General features: G+C 39.1%; 1 protein-coding gene across 1 annotated transcript in view; it reads right to left on the bottom strand.

Annotated features, from left to right (window-relative positions):
• Window positions 1-20,982, bottom strand: part of LOC124115459 (protocadherin Fat 4-like) — a 57,968-nt gene that overhangs the window by 17,956 nt on the left and 19,030 nt on the right. The window contains exons 15-27 of the mRNA XM_048381599.1: window positions 20,268-20,450; window positions 18,734-18,884; window positions 17,894-18,018; window positions 17,030-17,154; window positions 15,624-15,803; window positions 14,622-14,751; window positions 14,153-14,199; window positions 13,262-13,403; window positions 8,179-9,121; window positions 5,523-5,708; window positions 5,178-5,249; window positions 2,210-3,489; window positions 1,694-1,798 (exon numbers count right to left, since the gene is read on the bottom strand). Coding sequence (XP_048237556.1) covers window positions 1,694-1,798; window positions 2,210-3,489; window positions 5,178-5,249; window positions 5,523-5,708; window positions 8,179-9,121; window positions 13,262-13,403; window positions 14,153-14,199; window positions 14,622-14,751; window positions 15,624-15,803; window positions 17,030-17,154; window positions 17,894-18,018; window positions 18,734-18,884; window positions 20,268-20,450 — 3,669 coding nt within the window. The remainder of the gene's footprint in view (window positions 1-1,693; window positions 1,799-2,209; window positions 3,490-5,177; window positions 5,250-5,522; window positions 5,709-8,178; window positions 9,122-13,261; window positions 13,404-14,152; window positions 14,200-14,621; window positions 14,752-15,623; window positions 15,804-17,029; window positions 17,155-17,893; window positions 18,019-18,733; window positions 18,885-20,267; window positions 20,451-20,982) is intronic.

Raw genomic sequence — 20,982 nt, 5'->3', positions numbered from 1 at the left:
GAGAATGACCGACGAGTTTAGACGACTTTCGCATCATCTGTTTCGAGGGAACGACGAGAGCATAACACTATTCCTTTACGAAATGAGACAATCCGTAATCTTGTGATTCTGGTAGGCTATCGGATATATTTTCTATTATTGTTCCGAGAAGCAAAATTAAAAAAAATAAACTTCAGTCTATTCTACATATTAAGAGCCACCATGAACAATAAATGACGTATTATAGAATTTACCAGCAAATTGGTTTGTTTTCTTTTTGTTTAACGCTACACTCAGCAATATTCCAGCTATATGACGGCAAGGTAAGGAAAAGGATTTATGGATGAACAACTTCTTTATTACAATTAAGATGTTCATCCATTAATTCTTATCCTTACTTAGTACTCCAACTTCTAAATGCCTATCAAAGAAGTTATATGACGGCTGTCAGTAAATAATAGAGTCTGTACCAGACAATCCAGACATGAGCATCGTTCTACGCAATTGCGATACGATGACATGCATCAACAAAGTCAGCCAGCCTGATCCCCCGATCCCGTCGGTCAGATCGACAACCATGGGTTGCTGAAGACCATTTCTAACCCGTATCTGTATCAGTATGACGTAATATTTATTTTACTTGGGATACATTACGCGAAGATGCTACAACATCGGAAAGTAAATACTCCTACTCTTTTAACAATGTGAGTAATGAAACTTGCCTTGCGGCGAGACGCAGTTGGAATGCCTCGCCCAATCGTAGGTTAAATGGACACGCAGAAAGTGGGACTCAAAAGATCCGTGTCAATGTGAACAGTACATATTGATAAATATCTGACCATTTCCACACTGGTAAGGAGCAAGCCCAAACCAGAGACGTCACTTGGTACATTTTCTTTAAGGCCTACCTCATAACATATAAGGGCAGTGGTGTAGCCGAGAGGTTAAAAACTTCGTTCTTTACGCTGAAGGCCTGGGTTCGATTCCCCATATGGATACAATGTGTGAAAACCATTTATGGTGCCTTTGGCTAGAATATTGCTAAAAGCGGCGTAACATATTCTGACGACCAAAATACATAACAATTATCCAGTGACGCGCGTCGTTTCAAACGTTATAGGTAACAATATCACTTATCACTTGACATACATTTCAGAAGGCAAGAACAGCACATACACGAACAACGAAGCACCAAATTAAAGTAACATAATATGTAATGAGTAACAAAAATACTGATATCTATTTACCGAATGGACTCATGCTTAGGCAAGATATTCTTACAAATATCCGTCTTACTTTGCATCATGCTACAAGTTTCTGTAAATGAATGGGCAGTGTATCCCGCTGACAGTAAAGTTACACGCGACAAAGTGCATGTAGGATAAGGGCCCCTTTTGGCCCACGGGATCTGTATAATTCATTAATTGAGGTCAACGTTTAGAAATTGGTATCAAAGTTAGAGACGTGTTCATGTGAATGTGAACTAGGCTTAGTTGATTGACAAAAACGCGTGTTGGCGTGTTTTGGGGCTCCTTTTCAGGCACCCCGTGCAACAACACCGTGAAGCAGTCTGAAGCATAATTATTTTTTTCATAAAATTTTCAAGATGCGATTTGAATATATGAACATGAGCAGGTCTCTGTCCTCCGGTATTTCGTGTAGCGGGAAGCACTAGGGTCGCATGTGAATGAGATTGAATGCTCTCTATATCTACCACCAATCCACAGTGCGTGGTATCTCGCTCCACGCCCATGACTGTGAATGTTTGCACGTGATGTCCGGCTTCCCTGTCGAGATCCTGTATGATGGAGATACTGCCCTATGAAATGAAATAAAATGAAATTATAGATGGTACCTGAACGCCATTTGTTTAAATCCTGATCATCGTTTTTATTAATACTTTATTAATATGCTATTTAAGCTGCTATCAGACTATCGTAGATATTGTGCATTGATAAATAACATGATTTCTATATATTTATATAAATAATTGTTCTTCTAAAGTTCAACTTTAAAATTATTTGTTTAAAATCGAATAATGGTTAAAATATTAAGTTACTCCGTACACTGTTATCATTCTGGGCAAACGTAAGAACAACGAATTGATATTCGTCGTTGAACTGCCTAACCCTCCCGTGCAGAGCAGAATCAAGCAATGCATTGCACCTCTTTTCAGAGCAACGTTAAGCCCATCTCAATCACTATGTGCTAGACGATGTTCACTACTCACTGTGTTCCCGTCTATCCTGAATGTGTTCTGTGCCTCTAGAATATGATAGTCTGTGTAATTAGAAATGGCTGAAGAGTATGTCTTCAGACTTGCTACTTGAATGCCTCTAGGGGAATGTTCTGGTATATGCAAATCAAACATCAGACGAAGGTTTTTCATCGGAATATTCTGTGTTACAACGGTCACTTTCACTACACTATCACGAACTGACCGACTCACCCCATCTGACACTGACACCGTCAAATTAAAACCACTGCTCAGATTACTGAGGACATCAACACTTATCGCCCCATCAGCTCCGATTCTAAAAAGCTGTCTGTCCTTCCCATGCAGGGTATATGATAGGTGTTGTTCGGGCGTATCTGGATCAGTGGCCTTGACAATACCGACTATGCTTCCTCTTGGAGAACCTTTGCGCATACTGAAACTATACACTGGAAGTATAAATACTGGGGGTTCATCATTTACATTCTGAACATGAATATTTGCTGAAATGGACGTTTCTCGTAGCCCATCTAGGGTCCGTATCCTGACTGAAAATTGAAGATCGTGATGATGAGGGTTTTCAAAGTCCAAATATTCTCGAAGTATTACAGTTTCATTTTCGTACGTAAACACCTTATTAAGATCAGATATACAAACGTTGAACTGAGGTTGACTGAATGGCCGTAATGAGTTCTTCAACACAGGTATATTGAGAAGATTCTCTTCTACAGAGTAATTAAATGAATTCTTGATGATAAGAATGTGAACCTTCGCCAGTACCACAGATCGGGTTGACCTTTTGTCCCAAGCTGTGACTTTAAAGAACAGCTCAAGAGAGCATATGCTGTCATCCCCACTTAGCAAATACAAATCCACGTCTCGTGTCAAAAGCAACTGCCCACGTTGTGATAAAGTGAACAGAATGTTAGCAATCTGACCCGGATAGCTGTTGGTTATGTTAAAATACGGATAATCCTGGCTGAAAACTTCCGAGATGATATCCGCAACTAGTGTCCCATTCCGCGTACCATCCAGGACAAAGAAGTTGACAGTTTTAGGTTTAGAGTCGACCAGTGTAGAAATCCGCACTGGTAGTACTTGATGGATGTGAGTGTATCCTGTTGAAGCTGTAACGTGTATCATAATGTTCTTGTAACGTGGTGACGACACGAGGACCAAGGAGATGTTGCTTTGGTTGACGACGGCTGATATACCACTACCTCGGGGAACGACGTCGACGGAGACTTGAAGATCGTGTAGTATTCCAGGGAGAGAGAGGAGACTGAATGTCGCCACTGAGGATCAGTAATATAATCAAAAAGGAGATGATAGTTTTCAGGAATATGTTATATCTGTTTTTACACAAGAACTTACAGCAATCTTATTTGCATGTCTGGCGCTATTATAATATTACATCACAACACATGTAAATTGTTACAACGCCAGAAAAACCATGATACTATAAGAAACAGGAGGTCAGTTATTAATAATGATAAATATATTACCAAAACAATTACTAGCTAGGTATCCCTATTGAATGACACAGTGCATGTATTCAAGGGGAAAACTAATCCCTCATTCTTCAATAAATGACAACGAGTTCTAATAGTACACAGCTTTTACAGACATTTCTCTGTGTTTTGTTGAGGACATTTGAGAAACTGTCGGCTCGAACTCGTGAACAAGAAACTTTACAGGTAAAATAACATAACACAACAGCACACACATTATGTTTTATACCTTCCAGGATTATACACATATTTTATAATATTTCTACCATGTGTCGTCGTAGTCGAAGCCTACTATTACTTATCCTCAATTCATATGGTGCTAGATAGAGCCCCGCTGCAGACACATAGTTTCCGAGTAACAAAATTGGAATAATTCACTTTAGTGTCAAAGCCAAAAAACAGTTCCGAGTGGACGCTGATCTGTGGGTTCAGGTAATGCATAATTGACAACCACCTGTCCATCCGTGAAAACTAATCAATCGTCTAAACATAATTATGGTGGCGTTACAGATGTGCTTTAGGATGATATAATACCATAAGCTTGTGTTTGTTTCCAACTCCATTTATATGACGGATGTCTGTAAATAGCATCATAAGCATTGATCAACGCAATTGGGATACGACATGCATCAATCATCGGGCCTGGCCACCCGATCCCGTTAGTCGCCTCTTACAAGCATGGTCTTCTGAAGACCAATTCTAACCCGGATCTGCACTGGTTATAGACTTGTGACTTTAAAAGGATGAAATCATTTAGTCATCATATTCTCAGCAATGAAGGTAATCACGAAGGACGGTTTTTGTTAAACCCCGACGAATAATATATGCATTTAAGCAGAAGCAATATCAGTGAAATAAGTAGTGGCGTTCGTATAAGACCTTCAAATGTTTAACTGTGTAAGAACATGCACATGAAGCAGGACCAAAGGCTTCATTCATTGACATGTCACCCAAATAATACTATTTGTATTTACAACATATCTTAACATATCCTGAAAGCAGGAGCGTTGAGGTAGCCTTGAGGTTAAAGCCTTTGCTTGTCATGCCGAAGGCCGGTGTTCGATTCCCTGCATGGGTATAATGTGTGAAGCTAATTTGTTGTATTCTCCGCCTAGACATTGCAACATTATTACTGAAAGCGGCTTAAAACCATACCCTCTCACGCTCACTTACCCACTCACCTGAGTGTAATCTACATTTTGTAAAATTGTGAGAAAATAATAGCTTATCAGATTATTATATTCTTTTAATGTTAAATTATGATATTATCTACTTAATGCAGCATCAATTCCGTTCACACATATTCCGGCCAAATGTGACTGTACTTTGCCTATATGAGCGCCATCATAAAAACGTCCTTAATTTTTCAAAAAGGGGCATGGACTATAGATTACTTAAAGCTTTGTCTATTTTAAAGAGAAACAACAGATGAAGTTGTTTGACACAATGATCCTGCCACATGTATCACCTACCGAGTGTTCCTAACTGGGCATTGGGGTGGATCCAATATTCATGCACACTCTCTTCCAATACTTTCGTTGGTGCTGTAAGTAAACATGTCCACAATAAGTAACACAGTTGTGAATAAACACTGTCGGTCGTAAAATTAAATTTTCTTTAGAAAGAGCCAAAGATCAACAGTGAATTTATGTACAACAACGTACAACTGGTATCACCACTATTTGCTAATGATTAATAAACATTTGCTTGTGATGTAGTCGGACTCGTACAATTGATCTGCCTTATGTTATGATTATGAAAGACTTAGTACTTTTGTCGCTTATTTTTTGGGTAGGTCATGTCTATCATGAACTTACCAGTAATGCATGTTCCATTGACTGCTCTGAGGTATCCCGACAAACAAATGCAGGACAAAATCCCATCATTGCCTCGACAGCAGACACTGTGTTTCACTTGACATTTTGAATGTTCACAGGATTGTCCAAGCGCTGCTTCAGGAGGCTTTACGTTGACATTGTTTTTACAGGAACAGTTTTGCATGCCTGACCCGGCCGGAATAGAAGAAGAAATGTTTATTTAAGTGTCACATATTGTACATAAAACACATTTTAAACAAAAGCAAGTTGCCATTAAAAGTACAATATCCAGCCTCTAGGGCTTATGAGACACTATAAAAGCATTTAAAACATATAACTTTATTAAATATAAAACACAAAATAAAAATATTATATACAATGTTAAGACTAGAAGAGATGCACTCTCCTTCTATACATGCTGTATAATGTGTTGCTAAAAGCGGCTGTAAAATCACTTCTTGCATCAAATAAGATAATTGCTGAATGCTATTAAAATAATAAAAGTCTTGATTTAATTCAGCTGCCTTGTGTAGTAGTTGATATCTCAGGTCACTGTATACAAAACAATCTATTAAAAAGTGTGATCTCATCCTCAATAACATAATTATTTTTTTCTGCACAAAATTTACATATTCTATCATTTAAAGGAATAGGTGGCTTGGAATAGCGGCCTGTTTCGACTAATAGAGGGAGGTTACCACACCTAAACTTAGATAAAACACTTCGATAATCCCTTCGCTTCACACATTTCACATAGTGGCTCACATTCACATCAAATTTGAAAAGTCTGAAAGTCCTTAGCTTGTTACCATTTGGTTTGTTCTCATCATCCCACACTTGTTTACACCATGATTTACTATCTTTCTCTTTCAAGATATCCTTCAGTAAGTTCACTTTTTTCTTGTCATTGTCACTGTCACTGATAATCCGTTCCACATTTAAGTCTCGTATCCGCATTTCAGTTCTTTTATCAAGAGATTTACTTTGATACATTGCCCACTTATGAATAATATTTGGAATTCTGCTATCTGGCATTGATTCACATCTGAAGAATTGTCTAAATAATTCTATCTTTTGATCCACATTACTTGATGACCATCTCATATCGCTGCGAATCGCCAAGTTAGATGCATTTTGACCGGTTACTAGAAAAAATCTACAAGCTTTGTTTTGGATGACTTGCACCTCCCTGTATTTGTTAATCCCCCATATACCAGCTCCATAGAACAAAACAGGCTTGATAAGGGTATTGTACAACTTGGTATACACTTCATAGGACATCCCACCACAACTTCTAAATTTAGTGTACAATGCAGATAGTGCTCTACTGTCAGATTTACAAAGTTCTTTTACAGTCTTATGCATGGTCATATGTTGATTCAACCAGATGCCCAGGTATCTATAGCTCTCTGTATATGGTACAACATTTAAGCCACATTTAAACTGGTATTCTGAAATGATTGTAGACTTGGGTCTGAAATACACAGCTTGTGTTGTCTCACAGTTTATTTCTAACCTCCACTTTCTGCACCATTCACTGAGTATACATAGCATTGTCTGTAGAGAATCTTCATCCGGGGCGATTAATGCTAGGTCATCCGCATATAGGAGAACAGATAACATATAGTTCTCTATTTCAATTCCACATTGTAAACCTTTCAATTCCTCAGCAAGACCATTGATGTAAATAGAAAATAAAGTTTGGGATAATTTACAGCCTTGTTTAACACCATAATTCACATCAAATGGATCTGTATACAAGTCATTTAATTTAACTGTGCAATAGAACATCGATCATACAGATAGAACATAATACATTTAAGGGACGATTGACCTAAAAAGTAGTTATGTTGTTTGTACATATGCAGGAAATGTGGCTACACGGGAAGGTCACGGTAATCAAACATACATTCCTGACCCGGCCGGAAGAGAACATCGATCATACAGATAGAACATAATACATTTAAGGGACGATTGACCTAAAATGTACTTATGTTGTTTGTACATATGCAGGAAGTGTGGCTACACGGGAAGGTCACGGTAATCAAACATACATGCCTGACCCGGCCGGAAAAGAACATCGATCATACAGATAGAACATAATACATTTAAGGGACGATTGACCTAAAATGTACTTATGTTGTTTGTACATATGCAGGAAGTGTGGCTACACGGGAAGGTCACGGTAATCAAACGTGTAATGCCTTTCACTGTGGGTCAGCTTACATCGACATTTATGTAGATATCTTGTAAAGGTAAAATTAACTCGAATACACAAATGAAAGAAAACGAAATATACAGGTTGGGGCAGTTTCCCATCGATATGCAGTGTGACATGAACACAAGTAAAAATGGAAAAGAATGTTACTGTCGTGTTTTTCTTTTAACCATATGGTTATTGAAACATGAAGATAAACTGCAGGGCATAAGAAAGCATACGCTTGAATTGCACACGTTATCCAAACGTTACTAGGCTACAAAACGTATGACCCAAAACACTCTGATGCCCGTATCAAATGCATCACCATCGAAAAACCATTTCTTGTTTGTTTCATTTTATCCCCCTTCAAACATGAGTGTAGACTTTCTTTTGCCCGGCAGTTTGTTTAACAAGGGCATCGTTCATAGTATATTTGATGAATGTCTCTTAACTTACCTCTTGTGACATCAAATGTCATGTTATGTCTGATTTTATCCATTAATATTGTATTAAGATGGCTTCCAGGTGAAACAATATCGTTGAAAATGCTAAGTCGAGTGTTGTTGTGCAGTTGGGATATGAAAGACACATACTTTAGAAGACTGTCACTGACGTTTCTACCAAAGATACCATTCACTAGATCATGTCCGGCTTTGTCCGACAGGAAATATGTGAACACTGAAAGCCGTGTTGACGTTCTCTGTGAAGACATGAGATTCAGTACAGTTGAGATTTGGCGGGATGTGATGTTGTTGAGATTCCGCACCATCCTGAGGATGAATTGTTTTCCATCTCCGGATGCCCATAAACTGTGCACGAGTCGGATGAAGCCTCCCCCTGGGGCTATATACGGATTGGCCCGAGGCAGAATGGAAGATATCATGTTTACGTCCTTCTCGCTTAGATTCCTGAACATGTAAGACAAGCTCGCCAACAGCTTCCTTCCATCTTGAGACATCTGCAGTCTCAGCAGTGGCTCCATTAGCCCGGGTGCAAGGACAATCTGTAAACTCGAGTTGCCATGACCAAACACATTGTTGCAGGTATTGTTGAAATAATGAGATGTATTTCGAGATGCATTGAATTGTAGAACAGAAGCACATGGGGGTATGGTAGTCCTGTTCGGCGACAGATTCATAAAACGTTTATGCAAGTCCTTCTTGCCGTCATAATACTGACGTTTGTGTTGCTTAATGTGGTATCCGTTTAAAACTGGCACACCAGGTGAATTGTCCTTCGTGTCTTCTGATTGTCTTCTTTGAAATCCACTTCTGGATATAAATATTGAACTTGGCCAGAAAATCTGTTCATCCTGTTCTTGATAGTTACCACATGGGACCAATAATGGAAGTGAGAACCAAATCAAGAGATAAATATTATTCATTGTCCTCTGGGGCTGTTATAATCCGTTTGTTCTGACGTGAATATTGCTATCTGTCATAGGGTAGTTGAAAATCAGCTCCCACGGCCCCATTGTTGAACGTTTATCAGATAAGCTTCTTCTACTTTAGACATAACCAAACACTTCTAAAGAAGATAACGACATGTTGTAGTAAACAGATAGCACACTCACTCGACAGTGCAAATGTTTTTCGATTCCCGACAGGGATTTGTATAATGTATTAAGCCAGTGTCAGGTGTCGCACGTCGTCATATCGCTGGAATATTGTTAATAGCGTTGTAAAACCATACTTGATGACTCACTTACTATGTTTGTTAGGAAGTATATGCTTGTTAAAAAAAAGTATTTGATGCTAGAATTGTACCCATATGATTTCATTGCAATTAGTTCATATCAACAGAACTTTTAGTTTGGCCTGCAGTGCAGCATAAATGCTGGGTTGTGTGTCCAAAATATTTTTGTGGAAATGTTCTATTCCTATAAAAAGGCAAACTGTCCAGTTGATGAACATTACAATACCAATTTGTATTTCTTAGGGGTGGTGGGGTAGCCTAGTGGTTAAAGCGTTCGCTCGTCACGCCGATGACCCGGGTTGTGAAGCCTCTTTCTAGTGTCCCTCACCGTGATATTTCTGGAACAACGCTTTAAGGGGCGTAAAACTCACTCACTCACTCACGATTTTAAACGAAACAATATAGCTTTCGCCGTTTCAATTCAAGGGAAGTTTAAGCAATGAAATAACTACCACATAAGGATTTGCCAAGAACTGCATCGAAAGATTCCTTTCTACCCGCCTCCTCCATTCTGTGGTTGATCTGAATTATATGTGTCTGGATCTGTATCAAACGCGATCATTTGAGTCAGCAAAATCAGGACACAGCCTCTGGCACAGCTAAGGAAATAAAAGGATGTTGGAGTATTTTATGTACGATTCATTCAACTACCACGCGCTACGATTCTTACAGACTCATTTGCAGCGGGACAGTTAATAAATCGCATTAGCACATCTTAATTACAAAAGGAAGCACGATTATACTTCTTGCATTTACTTATTAACAAATGTGTATAATTAGCCTCTTCTTGCATACTGTGATGCAGAAAATACGTACAGGTAATAAGAAGTTTTACTTCACAATCATGATCCAGTTATGACTAAAATATGCGCTTAGTTATTTTATGTTTTCTTCAAATATGATGCATATTTCATCTAATGAAGCTACGGCGGATAATCTAGACTGGTTTTTAACTTGCACTGAAAATTTCCATTTCAATTGTACAAAAACTCTGCTTTCAGTTGAGAATTCTGCTCATTAGGGAAATGGTTTTCGTCGCATTTTGTTTAGAAACATTTTCATTTAGTTTAACATTACTTTCTATAACGTACAGCACAGATACCACAGATATCGAAATTGGTGTTAAAGCATAGCGGATGCCGGAGGAACAATAAAATCCTTCCGAGCGGGTTCCTGCCTCATGTCTGGGTACGAACTCCTCTTAACAATACTATCATCCATCTCACTATCACCCTGTCATATATACTAAACGAGTCCCTTTTAGTTCTGGAAACGCATTGCCCAGAAGAAGTCTCCTTTAAAGGTTTTTCGAACATTGAATATGTTGAGTATATATTAAAAAAGGACAATATGAAATGTTTTGCTCAATACTCATCTCTTGGTTTTGCACAAGCACAAAGGTGTAATTGTAAGTATCATTACATATACTACAACTAAATGATGAGCGTTGTTAAAAAATAACAATGTGATAACTCATCTCCTGATTTTCCGGAAAGGTGTGATTACAAGAATCATCATGCGTAATTCAACTACCTTTTTTAGAGAATTTGCCGAGTCCAGTGATACTGTTCAACTTGGAAATTGATGACGTTGTCTCTGTTTACTTCAGTACCATTTATTCTAAACTGTATGTCATTTATTTGGAACGATCGAATAATAGAATACCGTATCTGACTTTCATACCTTCATAAATATGGATAGTAGTTTTGGGGCGATGAGGTAGGATATCACCTACAGATGCATGGCTCTTTCCAGCTATTCTCACTAAGCATTTACAAATTATTGTTTCTGGCTTAACGATTAGTTGGTACTGTTTGCGTTGTGGTCCATAGCAACATGATGCCGTATAAACGCACTGTTGCAAATACTTGAAGAGGTCAGACATTGATAAGTTTCACGCAAAGTTTCATGTGACGTCGTTTCAACAATAGATGGAGTGAGCCGAGGTTACCACCTGAAACCCAACCCTTCATAAAGTCAAGTCATCTGAACAAACAAACACATTATGGTTCAGTCAAATAGGGAATTGCGCTGATGTCGCATCGAACATCCTCCACAGGTCACCCATCAAACATTTTCATCAAACAATTATTTTAGCAAGAGTCGTATGTCGCTATTTGAAATATTTATAGAAAGAGCACACAATCGTTCCTCAAAAGGTTGAAGCTGGTTGAAATAGATATGTTGTATATACAGTGGTCTGACCATAAAATGATATTTTGTTCATGTTTGAGAATACTTTATAAGACTAAAGGATGCGGGGAAGACAGAGTCCTTAAGACGTTGCTTTTAGCTGTGCAGCGTCGCTTAGTCGTGCCCTACACGTATGATCATGAGTTCGAATCCCAGGTTTGTCAACACCATATTGTTCTCGTGCTTCACCAAAGAGGGAAACGTCTTGCCTCCCATAAAAAGCCTTTAACGCCATGTTACGGCGTTAAATCAAACTCACTCACTCATTAACCGTTACTACATGATTTCAAAAAACTATTAATGTTTATTCTATTGATAAATAATTGCAATTCGTTTAAAATTGGTTAAGCGCTTGTGTGGAGAGAGAAAAAACGAAGAAGAAATCGCTCGAATCTATATATTTACAAACAGTATATAAACGAGTGGTAAACATATTCAGCAACATTAAAAAAGATTATCTAATTGGATTATTTAATACCAAATGGCGACACTGCTGGCACAGCTAGTGGTACCGTTACCCACCCTGTGTTTGGATGTCTGACCTGTTCTCAATGGACACTGGCGATGTGGATCTATGTTCATGCTATCAGTTACTTGTTGTCGTACCAGAACCAATGGCGTTAAACAATATACACTCTCACAAAACCAATATGACTAAGGCATGATAATATAGATGTAACAGAGATAGATTTGCTTGAAGAGTAATACAATGCTCAGTTATATACTTACATCTATCACAAGTTGGACACAATCACGAAATTATATGTACACAATCACGAAAAACGAAATACACGTATAAAAACACACATACACGGACAGCTGAATTGTTAACAGGATGAAAATATGAATATTGCGGTACATTCGTCTGGTAATAATTCTGTGCTAAGGGGTGCTAACGGGGATTTTAGTGCCGAATGGGTCCAGCCTATTTATCATAATAGAAAGGAAGTTAGGTATAATCTCTGGATAATCGGAATGTTTAAAATAGCAAAATAGACTTATGTACATGTCGGTATTTTGTCTCGCATTTGCATATAAATACGTGGCCATATGAGGACTACTGATTGTTTTTAATAGGAAACTAGTGAAACTGTTTTCAATAGACAGTGTGTAAGAAAAGTTAAAACTGAGAAAGTGAACTATTTTGTGCATTTGACGATCGTTAATATCGTTAGTCTGAAAGTACACTGCAGAACCAATTCAAATCTACGTCTATCAGTTCAAGTTGAAGCTTCTGATGTTTATTTGTTGCATCATGAGCGTTGGTCTCTTCGGCCACAAAACATAATTTCTTTACATGTTACAGACAATTTCAACTGTGATGAAACGCCATACCATAAATTGTATTGATACACGTTTGTATGTGTGTAGTGTGTATGTGTATGTGTGTGTTTCTGACCATAAAACAAGTTCATCAATGTGTATAGTTCATCTAGAGAGCAATTATGATTATGATACACGGGTGCAATGGTAATTTTAGTTACTCGATATCATTTTCATTTTAGCTCTGTCATCAATGGTTGGCCCCACCTATATCTACCAAACTTCACCATAGTGCCGGAGAGCAACCGCATACTCAATTATGCTAACGGAACCTGCATCCAAAATCATTCGCGACAAAACACCTCTGGTATTTTTTCTCAGAATCTTAATATCGTGGTAAGCGACTCCTCTCAAGATCGTCATAGCTTCTACCCCCATCACCGCGTCTATATGGTCCTCTCCGCTGTTCATCGCTGACTGGGCTGGGTTCACATGGGGGTGGAGGCGGTTGTGCGCATGCACTCGTCCTACTAAAACACAAAGATGTTCACCACTGTTATACTGGTACATTACATTGCCTATATAATTCACGTCAGAGGTAGCACTTCAACAGAAATTGAGCGCCTGTCACAAACCAACGGAGGACGATTCAAGTTACTTCAAGGTATTATGAATTGTTAAGTTTGTTTGTGGTTTGTTTGTTGTGTAACGCCGCACTCAGCAATATTCCAGCTTTATGACGGCGGTCTGTAAGTAATCGAGTCTGGACCAGACAATCCAGTGATTGACATCATGAGCATCGATCCACGCAATTGGGATACCATGACATGCATCAACCAAGTCAGCGAGCCTGACCACCCGATCCCGTTAGTCGCCTCTTACGACAAGCATAGTCGCCTTTAACGGCAAGAATGGCTTGCTGAAGATCTATTCTACCCCGGATCTTCACGGGTCGAATCGTTAGGCATAATATATGAAGGTAAATGGAGCTAGAGGGACATACATCGTTTTACAAAATTACAGAATGAATTTCAACAATAAATACGATCACACACTGCTTCAAGATTAATCAAAGGATTGCGGCAATATCACGTTTCTCGAAAAAGAGCAGCCATGCACACCTGACAGACATAATTACATTTTTTTTCGATATGGGTGATAACACATGAAAGGACATGTTTATGGCTTATTACAAATATTTGGAAATATATATTTGGAAATGACCGTATCATGTACCTTTATAGAACTGAGACAAGGACACAGACTGAAAGTACTTTACCTCCTGTCGTGTGAAATATATCCTGGATTGCTCACTGGCTCCTCCGACTGCAATAACAAGTAACAAGTGAATATTGCATCTATACTCTGGTGAAACTGAGCCCGTTACTGTTAAATTGAACATTCAAAGGTTTACCTTTGAACAGCCATGTACTGATGTGTTTCAAAGGGTCTAGAATTAGTTTCATAGAAAATGCGTCACATGTGACACATTGGACTAAGGCGAAAAACACGTGCAGTGCTAAACACACAGTTGTTGTCTGCTTGTCCTGGGTTCGAATCCAAGATTCGATCGTGGATTATTGGTTTGTCCACACGCAATCCGCAGTCATGGTTCACCAAATTGCTAAGCGTCACATTGGGTCCCACATGAAGCTGACGAGCCGTGGTGCGGCCTCACACATTAGTCCAAGCTTCGCTCAGTGATAAAAATCACTCACGTGCATGAACAGGTAATCATTACTACTCACAAATCGATTTGGATCAGCAAGCGGCTCGTAAGGTTCGGGAGTTTCTCTGGCTTTAGATAAGTTGCTGTAGTTGGTCTGGTTCGTTGTTGCATTCGTTACAGATGTGTCGTTTCTTTTTTTCAGACGAAGTCTACAGAAGAGTTTTCGCATTACACACATGCTATGTATAACAGCTGCTTATAGCATATAATAGTGTAAAAAACATGTAATTGACATGACAATTATTTTTATTATCTTTATTTTCATTATCATCATCATTATTATTATTATTATTTTTAATATTTAAAACATGTAATTTTTATACCGCACTTTCTCAGGTAGTAGTATCTGCTCAAATGCGGTTATTTCTTCCCCGACCATAGATCAGTGTGCATTCCAGTTATCATTCTCAACTCCATGTGGAGTATACAACCCTAGCTGCCTACGGAAACTATATGCTTTTTACAGCTACCTTCACAACACTTCAGAACAACTGTACTATGACAGTAGCGAGCCACTTTGTGATCGTATCTTTATGCTTTGCTTTCATGAACTAATTCGAAAGGTGCTTATAGGCATATATGATGCCAAGACCATATTGTATATCCATCCTTTCAAACACGCCTTCGGCTTAACATCACTGATGTTTATTCTGTACACACTGCAACATCAACGTTAACATCGAAATGATATTCTTGTTGTCACCAAGGAACCTTCACTGCGTGATCGAGTCGTGAACATCCGATTAAGAACAGGTCTTCAGATACCCATTCGTACCGTAAAATGCGACAGTGGTTGTATTAAGAGGCGACTAACAGGATCGGGTGGTAAGGCTCGCTGACTTGGTTGATGCATGTCATCGTATTCCAATTGTGTGGATCAATGCTCATGATGTCAATCGTTGGACTGTCTGGTTCAGACTCGATTATTTACAGACCGCCGTCATATAGCTGGAATATTGCTGAGTGCGGCGTTAAACAACAAACAAACATACAATCACTGCGTGGTCATTTCTGTACATACTTGACGATGAGGACAAGGCATACGATGATCGCTAGGGCCAACAGGCCCGCCGTAACACCAAGGGGAGCAATGAACTGTGTCTGTGGCGATGTGTTGGACGCGACCTGTTGGCTCAGCTCAGAGGGAGAATAACATTGCCTGCTTGATGAGCCTTCAAGTGTAATCTGAACCAAACACGTTCTGAAACATGACAAACAACGAGATTATGGTGAAACCTACACACAAATGTAACTAAGTTAAAGTGATGTAATCCCTGATGAAAATAAAATTAATGTCATATAATACGTACACTCGATTAACCATTGTAATATTAAAAGAAGTACCCAAAGTTTCAGTGATATTCGGATAATATTTATATAAAACAATGCGCAATACTGTTTATGCTGTTGCTTATACATTATGACACTTAATAGTGTGACTGTTCATGAATCCATCAATTTGATATTTCACAAATATAGACGAAAACCCGGAAGGGTCTTATTTCCTGAAATGCAAGTTCTAAAATATATGCAAACGCAGGTCGGGCTGCGGGTAGCCTATAGGTTCGTTCGTTACACCGAAACCCCGGTTTCGATTCCCCACTTGGGTACATTGTTTGATTCCCACGCCTTGAGTTTCCCGCCGTGATATTGTTGGAATATTGCTAAAAGTGACGTAAAATCGAACTGACTAACTGTTTGACATGTCTTTAACGTTCTGCGCATAACTACGAATGATGTATCGTACACAGATAACAGTTTGCATGTATTAAGTACAAAACTTTCCACTCTGTCATGCGGCATGTGAACCAAATACACAACCAGACATCAAAGTTACTAATTATTCTCTGTTGATTAAAATTGACAAAATTGGCGTTCGCACTGTCAAGCATCTCCAACTGAAGGGGCGGGTTCCAGTAGTCAGCCATGTGGACATGTTGCCAACTTCAGGACATGACGATCCTTCCTTTGCAGGCGTTAAGAATTGCGCAGCGGAATTCAAAAGTGACATAGAGAAACTCGAGGGTGACCCAAGATCAGAAAGACCTTCAACTGCCACCACTGGGGAGAAAGTTCACAAAATACATGATGTGATTATGGATGATCGACGAGTCATTTCATGTCACACAGCCAAGACAACAGACTAAAATGTGTTATGAAAACTCTGAGAATACTGTAAGGAATTATTGACAACAATAAATGTTTCAGCACGCTAGCTCCTAATCAGAAATGTTGTCATAGCAGTGGAAATATCAAACGTCTCCTCCTCCAAAGAAGGCAAGGTCTGTTCAAACAGCTGGCAAGGCTATTCCAAAGAAACGCTACTGGTGGACTGGTTGATTCAAAATGTGAAATTCATACTGTGATTATCATATTTCAATGATGCTATGACCAAAAAGTGAAGATATGAAAAGAACAATCATTTACCCTGTCTTAAACACTTCGGCGTCATCAGTTGCTTTGATAGTGAGGCTTATGACATGAGGAACATGAACATCTATGTCGTACGTCAACGTGATTGCACCAGTTACATTATTTATCCTGAAAGTATCCTGAAACAGCAAAACAATTATTTGAAAAACAGACCATGGTACCATGACTCCGAGCAGTATGCAGAGGTAGCAAGTTTGAATGCAAGGTTTCTAATCTAGACAAATTTATCAATACAAAAGCAAGCTAGTGATCATGACAATGAGTCGTAAGGAAACCATTATTCATTTTTTGAGTTGCGTCTCGGAAGTGTGCCAGGATCTTATTATCAAGAGCTGGAATCCCAGATTTATTCTGAGTTGTGTCAAAGGTTTGTCAACACCATATCCGTGATAGAAGAGAGTTTCTACATAAACGAGATATTTGGCCTCCTACTTCCTCTCACAATAAGCTGACTCTACGTGAAATGTTTGTTTGTTTGTTTGTTGTTTAACGCCGCAATCAGCAATATTCCAACTATAAGACGGCGGTCTGTAAATAATCGAGTCTGGACCAGACAATCTAGTAATGACATCATGAGCATCGATCCACGTAATTCGGATACTATGACATGCATTAACCAAGTCAGCGAGCCTGACCACCCGATCCCGTTAGTCGCCTTTTTACGATAAGCATAGTCGCATTATTACGATAAGCATAGTCGCCTTTTACAGCAAGCATGCGTTGCTGAAGACCTATTCTACCCCGGACCAACGTGAAATGACTCAAACTGACTCAAACTAAGCTCGCATAAGGTGAATAGTAATAGCTTTGTTAAATTGTGCAATTACAGTTGGACCATTCGGCAATGCGCAGGCTTACCCTGAAGTTGCCGGAAAGTATGGCATATGTAATGTTGTCGCCGTCCTTGTCTACTGCCTTGAATCCTGGTACTGGAACCTCTTGGGAGCTCCTGGCTGTAGTGGAGAGCTCCGTGGTATATGTACCTGATGGTGCAAACATACTCTGTAATATCGGTAAATGAGTTATTTATTTATGTTTGTTTGTTTGTTGTTTAACGCCGCTCTCAGCAATATTCAAGCTATGTGACGGCGATCTGAAAATAATCGAGTCTTGTCAAGACAATCCAGTGAATGACATCAAGAGCATCGATCCATGCAATTGGGATACGATGACATGCATCAACCACGTCAGCGAGCCTGACCACCCGATCCCGTTAGTCGTCGTTTACGGCAAGCATGGGTACCTGAAGACCTATTCTAACCCGGATCTTCACTGGTCGAATTATTTATGTATTATTTTGATACAAGCACACGTAAAAGGACTTTTAACCACATATATGATAAAGGTTTAGTGCATCGAATTTCCTGAATCATAAGCATTCCACCATAAAGGCATGCAAAGGCTAGTCAATGATCCCCCGAAAAAAAAATGGAACATATGGTTCAAGGCAAAAAGGGAATTGCTTCAGACATTATTGTTCTCTGATACGTAAAATTTGAATATGTTCTCCACACGTCTACCACAGAACATTTTGAAAGCTTTGATTAATAAGGCCTTGAATGTTTTCACATTCCTAAAAAAACTCGCAGTTCTTAATGTTTATGCCTTCGGATGATTCACTCTACAAAGACCTATCTCTTGTCAGAGGAAAAGTGAAAGAATAAAACAAGAAATGTTGAGTAACAAATTCGTGCTTACCTCGTGTAAACTGTGGAGCATATGTGTTGTTTTTCTGGTGTATAGTGATGATGACCGAGGCTGTATTTTTATGTTCCTTTTCTGCAGTGTAGTTCCTGTGTTCGGGGAGCGCTTGGATGACATTCTTCCTGTCCAGAACCTGCGTCACAATCTGGTGACAAGGAATGATACGTACGGGTTAGCAGGTGTAACCGTTCCTAACATCTTACCTATTGTGTCGAGTGAGTGAGTGAGTGAGTGAGTGAGTGAGTGAGTGAGTGAGTGAGTGAGTGAGTGAGTGAGTGAGTGAGTGAGTGAGTGAGTGAGTGAGTGAGTGAGTGAGTGAGTGAGTGAGTGAGTGAGTGAGTGAGTGAGTGAGTGAGTGAGTTATTTAACGCCGCATCAGCAATCTGACAGCTATAATCGGCGATAGGCTGGCACAGAAGAAACTATTGCCTCATTTCACTGGGTGGCGTTTTTCTAAATTTTGACTCAAGTTACTGTTCTAAATTAAAATATTGTCTGGCATGCGACTTGGGGGAAAATACACATTATTAGGATCGGTAAGAAATGTTAGAGGTGTTTTGATAAGAAGCACGAATTTTCCTTGATGTGGTCTTAACCAAATATCTGAGAATGATAACGTTAAATGATTACACGAAGGTGTCAATGAACCACATACAGAAATCTTTATATGTCACCTGGTGTTAAGCACGAATCTTCTATAAGTTTATACGTCCCAAACTACAATTTATATTTTGGAAATACCTACGTATGAAAGTCTACTTATATTGATAAATGTCTAAGCTGTCACCGAACATTTATGGTTCATATCATATGATGAAATCAGAGGAAGCATTTATTAATAAAGTAAAATACAAAAGCAAGTCATACAACCATAGATCATTTACAGAGACATGTGTCTGTGTTCTGATAAAAGTATATCACTTCCGAAACAATAAATATAATCGCCAAAACCCTTTCCATAATAACAAGAAAACTTTGCTAAAAGCAGATTCCATTACGATTCCGACTTCTCAATAGCATGTGTTTATGATTCACTATTATGTTCGCCCTGGTGTGATTCTCCCCACGTGGTATGTACAAGTAACGCCCATTTCGTGTGTCACTCGTGGTATTTAACGCTGGAATACTGATACAGGCGGCACAAAACCATACTCAATCAACCAATAAAAAATAATTTAAAGGCTGGAGAAAACTGTCTGTATATCACGATGCAATAATACGCTCAGGCGAGTGTACTCATATGACAATATAACCTCGCATTGTCAATTAAGTGAATAAATAACTGCGACATTCAAGACCCACAGCCCTTGCTTATGTAATTTATATTACTAGCAGTCAAAGGACACAAGTTGAAGCGGATAAGTGGCATCACAATGAACCGGTATCTGAAATGTTCGATATTCTGTGAAATTGACAATTTCTTTCAGCGACACGTCAAACTACATAATGACATTATTTAAATGTAAACACGCTACTTTTGATTTTTTTCTTTTACCGAGGTAGATTTGGCCCAGTGAATTATCATTACCGTAATATCATAACTCTCCATCTCAGGGTTCCAAAGAGATCGAGTTACAACCAGCGCTCCATCTTCACGGAGTCGTATGCTGTTGTTGGTGTTGAACATAGTGGTGAAACGTGGACGTGATGTTGACGGTTCATCCTCGTCTGTATAAGCTACGTGGCTGATTACTGTGTTGATCGGTGCCTTCTGCAATAAAGTATGATGTCACGGTGACTTGGAATTATTTTATATGTCTTCAGAGGAGATATATTTGTGCCTTAAACGATTCAATGTATAGTATCAAACGCTTGTGTTGTTGTTGTTGTGAGTTGGGTTTAACGCCGCTTTTAACAGTATTCCAGTTATATCACGGCTTAATGTGGGAGGAAAGCCCGAAGTGATGCAGGTCTCAGACGTTTACCACTTCGGTGAAACCCACGAGTACGGGTATGGTGCTGACACACCTAGAAACATAATCGGGGCGAACATGGATTCGAACACACAATCATAGGTTTCCGGCGTGTCCAAGGGACGCAACTCTGCACAGCGAATTGCGGCGCTTAAGACGACTGTGCCACCCGCATTTCTTCCAGTAGACAATTACATATTTCTTGACAACGATTAGACTTCATCCCCCACTTGTATGCATGGGAATAAGATAGGATGAGATTGCGATGTAAGATAAAAAAGACCCAAAAGCTCGGCGAATCGGGATTCGGAGCCACGGTCAGCGGATCCT

The sequence above is a fragment of the Haliotis rufescens genome, unplaced genomic scaffold, assembly GCF_023055435.1.
Source record: "Haliotis rufescens isolate VD_foot unplaced genomic scaffold, xgHalRufe1.0.p SCAF_4, whole genome shotgun sequence".
Classification (NCBI taxonomy): Eukaryota; Metazoa; Mollusca; class Gastropoda; order Lepetellida; family Haliotidae; genus Haliotis; species Haliotis rufescens.
Note: the sequence above shows the minus strand (reverse complement) of the source record. Positions and strands in the feature narration are given on the sequence as shown.